Source organism: Lytechinus variegatus, chromosome 16 (genome assembly GCF_018143015.1).
Source record: "Lytechinus variegatus isolate NC3 chromosome 16, Lvar_3.0, whole genome shotgun sequence".
Classification (NCBI taxonomy): domain Eukaryota; kingdom Metazoa; phylum Echinodermata; class Echinoidea; order Temnopleuroida; family Toxopneustidae; genus Lytechinus; species Lytechinus variegatus.
In genome coordinates this window covers 21,390,648-21,396,647 of record NC_054755.1, presented here as the reverse complement: position 1 = coordinate 21,396,647, position 6,000 = coordinate 21,390,648, and the positions used below count along the sequence as shown (strand labels likewise).

Below are 6,000 nucleotides of genomic sequence, written 5' to 3'. Positions count from 1 at the left end.
ATTTGTTATATGAATGAATATTAGTTGGGTTGATATCATTGTACTTCAGGGGTAAATATCTTTTATATATATTTTATGATATCAGTAGTGTGATATGACAACATTAAGCAGGAAGGAATATTTGCCTTTGAACTAATAGCTTAAAAAACTTATAATCATTGCCCTAAAAAGGAAAAGATATTTTTCCTTCTCACCAAAGTAATTCTCTTTGAGTACATATACATGTAGGTAATGATATGTAGACAAAAGAGAGTAAATTGTAGGCATAATATTAGAGATATCAAGAAATGATTTTCACAAAATGGGATACAAAGTGACCTTACAGTGTGACCAATTGTTCTGTGTTTGATCATGAAATTCCTGATGAATAAAATGCAACATCACTGAATTATTGAGATGTGTCCAATACTACTGCTACCTGAGCTAGTGGTTTTCTCAAAAGTGCATTAATCTAAACTGATTCAGAAATGAGTATAATGATAATAATTTACCTGCAAACATGATGCAACATAAAGTAGATGTGAATATAATACTTTGTTTTTTACTATACATTTGTTGAATAGTGATTTTAAAATAATATTTATTAAGACAAGTATCAAGGTTAGAGTATGACCTTAAACAAAACAAATGTGTCTTAAAAATCTATAGTGACAAAAATATTCATCATATGTTAGGCATTAAAGAGGTTAAAATGTGACCTTAACTAATCAAAATATTGTAAATTCAAACTCTCAACCAATTTTGAATTCTCAGACAAGCTAAGCTCCATGACTTAAAATTGTAACATCGACCTCATTTACACATACAAGTGAAAGCAGCGTGAGGCCGGTCTCACGCCACCTTGCACATACATGTATGTGGTAACACACAGTCAAGTAGACTGATGCCACCTTGATTTCGGTCCACCTCTGGAGGTGGTTTGAGGGCGCCTTTGAGACGGCGTGAAGGCGCTTTCTCGTATGTGTAAACACAAAGCGGACTGAGGTCGGTTTTCGGGAGTCACGTGGTCATTGGCTTGCGCAATAGTTGGGATACGTCATCATCTAGCTCAATTGTATTACCTCGGTATCACACGCTTTCAAGTGGCCCTGCCGCTGGCTGCCAAACCATATGGCCCGAATTCACAAAGGTGGTTTTGAAAACCCATGGTTGAGTCCATGGTTTATGTAGATTTCCTGTATAAATTACGCTTATTTTACCACACATATCAAGAAATGTCCAATGCTGATGAGCGCTTTTGTCACAGTGCGCCAAATTGAAGCCTGTTACCATGGTTATCCACGCTATTTTATTCATGAGTTCACAGTTTGAAGAGTGGACTCATTACTCAAAACAGTGGACTCATGAATAAAATAGCGTATATAACCATGGCAACAGGCGTCAATTTGGCGCACTGTGACAAAAGCGCGCATCAGCATCGGGCATTTTTTATACACGCGCCCGATACGCGCTAAATTAGGCGTAATTTAAACAAGAAATCTACATAAACCATGGACTCAACTGTGAGTTTTCGAAACCACCTTTGTGAATTCGGGACTAAGTATAAATGGGTGTTTGTCAAGGCGCCTTCATGGCGGCATCAAGCCGACCTTTCTGCTATGTGCAAACACACTTCGCAATTTTTTGGAAGCGGCTTAACGCTGGCGTGAGGCTGATTTGGTTAATCCAGCCCATGTGTAAGTAGGGTCTAAGATGTAGTTCAGTTTGGCATGTGCTGATCTGGGCCCCGTCTCACAAACAGATTTCATTTGATCCAATCAACCACGGCTATGAAAAGCCAGCAACACCATCATCGAAAATGCATGTCTTATAAAAAAATCTTCTAGGAATGTTGTATATTCATACATCCATCGTTGTCTTGACAATGCATTGTGCTTTTCTGTTTACAAAAGAACACTGTGCAAATTTCCTGGAGGAAAATTATGATGACATTGTTGGATTTCCATGTAATTGAGATTGATCAGATCAATTACAAGTCTTTGTAAGAAGGGACCCAAGACTGATATTTTTTTGTACTTGATTCAGAGGTCACACACAAAAGACGAGCTTTGACTTTGTATGTGAAATCACAAGGAACGATTCCTTTCTACAATGTCACATACAAGACTGACATACAGCATATTTGACCTTTATATCAGCAGGGCCCCGTCTTACAAAGAGTTGCGATTGATCCGATCAATCACAACTATGGACGGCCAGCAACGTCAGCAACTATTATGAACGTTTGTTCAAAATATTTTGCAACTATGATGCATACTCATGCATTAATTTTTTGTCTTGAAAATTCACTGTGCTTCTCTTTGTTTATAAAGGACATTGTTCAAATTTCCTGTAGAAAAATTATGACACTGATGGATTTCCATAGAGTTAGGATTGATTGGATCAATCGCAACTCTTTGTAAGACGAGTCTTCATTAGAAATGTGCTGACATGATGCAAGGTAGTAGTGACTTTAGAAGTTGTCTGAAATTTCATTTATGCCAATTCGTACTTTTCCACAAACAGCATATCCATTTGACCTTCTGACCTACCCATTTGACCTTTTCATCAGAAGAAAGGCTGTAACTTCCATGGACAATTTTGAGAGGTCTTAAACTCTCCTGAAGGAAGTAGGTGAAATAATGACATATCCTATTCGTCCCACCGGTCGTGTAACAAGACATTCATTATTTCAATTTGACCTCTGACCCAAAGATGAGCTTCAACTTCCTCACCATCTCATTGACATGGCAGACTTTGAGCTCCTGTAGGTCACCCAATCACCTGCAGGTCACCTGATATCCTGAAGGCCACCTGATCACTTGGGCCATCATCTTCCTTTCAATTTGATCTTGGACACAAGATGACTTTTAACTTCTTCACCACCCCATTGACATGGCACAGGCTTTGAGCTCCTATAGGTCACCTGATCACTTGGATCATCATCATTCCTTTTTTCCATTTGACCTTTGACACAAGATGACCTTTAACCTCCTCACCATCCTACTGACACAGCACAGACTTACAGCTCCTGTAGGCCACCGGATCACTTGGGTCATCATCTTCTTTTCAATTTGACCTTTGACACAAGATAAGTTCCTCATCATCCCATTGACATGGCACAGATTTTGAGCAACTGTAGGTCACTTGATCACATGTAGGTCACCTGATCACATGTAGGTCACCTGATCAGTTGGGTCATCATCGCCATCTTGGCAAGCACAATCACTGATAAGCATCAATCACGAAAAACAAACATCTCCTTCTCCCTTACAATCACTTTGACCTTTGGTAGTTGTATACTGGCAGGATGTCCTTGATATAATTTTGACCTTTGACCTATGGCCCTTGTTCAACTCTTTGTCTGCAGAGGTAGCGGAGCTTCTCTATAGTCCCTCTCTTCAGTGGCTGTGAGCTCTGGAATACTTCCTGTATTTTAAATAAAATTGAACAGAAAGGTTAGGGAGCTCATTAGTACATGCAGAACAGACACCTCCAGGGGAGCATTTCATGAAAACTTTTGTTAGTGATTTTCAATGGCTAATTTGCTTTTAGTCAACCAGAAGAGAGGATTTGCAGTAGTTTTTAACAACATTCAGTTGAAATCACTTATAACTTATTTCATAAAATGCTCCGCTGGGTGCAAACTACAAAATGGTAGGTCTTAAAGTCGAAGAACCATCAAAATTAGATCGACTCCTACAAGACTTTCAAGACTCAATTGCTTTTAATATACTATTGGGCTTTGCATCCTACCGGGTACCCATTTTACACCTGGGTGGAGGGTGGCATAGTGTGGATTGATGCCTCAACAAAGGACACAAAGCCGTGGAAGGATTTGAACACATGAGCCTCAGATGGCAAGGTGAGAGTTAAGAACCACTACACCACAACACTTCCGATTTGAGCTGTGATGAGGGAAAAATTGCCGGTTGCCCTCATCTATTTCATACGCTTGTTTCAACAAAAAAATACAAGAATTTCTACCGAGGTGTTTCTGAATAGTACTTACCTCTAAGAATGTATGGCAGTCGATATTTGCGGATGCTGCTGTGACCTTCTTGAAGACATCGACGAGCGCTGAAATGTTGGTGGCTCTGATGATCTCCTCTTCGTTTCTTTTGATAAGTGAAAGGCAGACTCTGAAAAGGATCTTGGAACCTTCGTAGAATAGACAGTCCCATATTCTTAGTACCGTCTGGTGATGGAGAAAAGTTGGAAACAATGTGAACAGCACTGTCTAGTATATCTAAATTCTCATGATCGTAACCAGAGATTTCAAGTATATCTTAATACCCATCTTGTCTAATGTCCACTTGGTCTAGTACAACTTTAGTGCACATGATTAAGTTGACTGTTTATAAACCAAATGTTCATTTGACAACATGATAAAAAAGGAGGAATGTAAAAGACCATTCTCATTACTCTTTCTAAAACTAGTTTACTGGACACCGATTCAGGAAACCAGTTTGGAAGATCGCTTTGCTATTGTTCAAACTTGATCACAAGAAAGTGGTTTTCAAAATTACTTCACATAAAGCGAACTTGTTGCTATGGAAATGCTCTCCGTGGGTTGACACGTATTGCGCAAAATTTGAAACGGCAGCGTAGGCATTCTACACCTGTCGTGTGGAGTAGCCCGCTCAAAATGTGTGAAGATCGCTTCCCGAAAATCGGTTGTGTCCTCACTTATGCTAAAACCAGTTTAAAAAGGAAAACCGATCTAGAAAACTATACTCCGAGTTGGTTTTCTGAACCGGTTTGCAAGATCGCTTCCAAGATCACTTCGACCGTTCTCACTACACAGGTAGTGAGAATGGTGTCTAGGACCAAGTGATAGTTGGATGAAATGAAAATTATACCAAACTAATTGTAGACCAAGTGACTTTAGCCATGATGGTATTTGACAATCTAAAAATTAGACTACTACTAGTACTAGTAGGCCAAGTGCATAGAAACCATGTTGAAGGACTGGGGAACGAAAGCAATGCATTTCCCTTTTTACATGTACCTATTTCTCTCCATTCTCTCTCTTCTTGTTTCCATCTCTTTTACCTCTTCTCTTCTAGTAGTAAGATGGGAGGTTTCTGTGCTTAAAGTGTAATAGACATTACTCTGTTTCGCCTAATACTGAGCATTGTGTTTCCATGTCCCACATGAAATATGGGATTTATTGTTAAAATGCTTTGTTTTATCATACTTTCTTACATTGTTTGATGTAAAAGTGGAACAATTTAAAATTCAAATTCAGAAGGAGGCACGATGGCTCAGTCGGTAGAGCGGGGATTCGTATGCCGTTGACCCGGGTTCAATTCCAAATTGGTGCCCTATGGTAAGGCATTAATCCTCATTACCAGGTCCTTCGGAGAGGACCTTCAGCCATCGGTCCTCTGGTTGCTTGATTACAAGCATTCATGCTTTAATAGCAATCAGGTAAAAAAAATCTCAATCAATCAAGTCAAACTCACCTCCACAGGAAGTACATCTAAGAAGAGACAGATGAACCATTAATAAATGCTTTGTTTTATCATAATTTCTTACATTGTTTGATGTCAAAGTGGAACAATTCTGATTCAAAATTCAAAAACTCACCTCCACGGGAAGTACATCTAAGAAGAGACAGATGAACCATTTGGTGGTTGGTATTGACCAAGGAACCTGTTCTTTCTCCATATGCCTGGCTACGTCAGGACATTTCTCTTTGATCAGCTCACCAAGTACTTCCTGGTCTGTCTTTAAGCCACTCATGTGAGGTACATAGTAATCTGGAAAAAAATAGTAAATATTATTATCCATAAAGAGCCTTTTATAGGACATGAAAATGATGTGCCTATAGCAGAGCGTATTGCACGATGCGCCAAAATCTGACACAACACAAAGAGCATATTGCATGATGCGCCAGAATCTGTCAAATTCTCATATACGAAACTTTCTGTGCAATATCTTTCTGTGATACACGGTTGAATAAATAGTGACCAGAAAAGATGAAATCATGTTGGATACCAGGAATATTCTGCTTGT

The 6,000-nt window shown here is 39.1% G+C and overlaps 1 protein-coding gene across 1 annotated transcript in view; it reads right to left on the bottom strand.

Moving 5' to 3' along the window:
* Window positions 1–2,340: 2,340 nt before the first annotated feature.
* LOC121429952 (growth hormone-regulated TBC protein 1-A-like) overlaps window positions 2,341–6,000 on the bottom strand; it is a 51,766-nt gene continuing 48,106 nt past the window's right edge. Inside the window, exons 5-7 of the mRNA XM_041627214.1 lie at window positions 5,572–5,744; window positions 3,992–4,177; window positions 2,341–3,408 (exon numbers count right to left, since the gene is read on the bottom strand). Of these exons, the coding sequence (XP_041483148.1) occupies window positions 3,319–3,408; window positions 3,992–4,177; window positions 5,572–5,744 (449 nt within the window). The 3' untranslated portion in view covers window positions 2,341–3,318. The remainder of the gene's footprint in view (window positions 3,409–3,991; window positions 4,178–5,571; window positions 5,745–6,000) is intronic.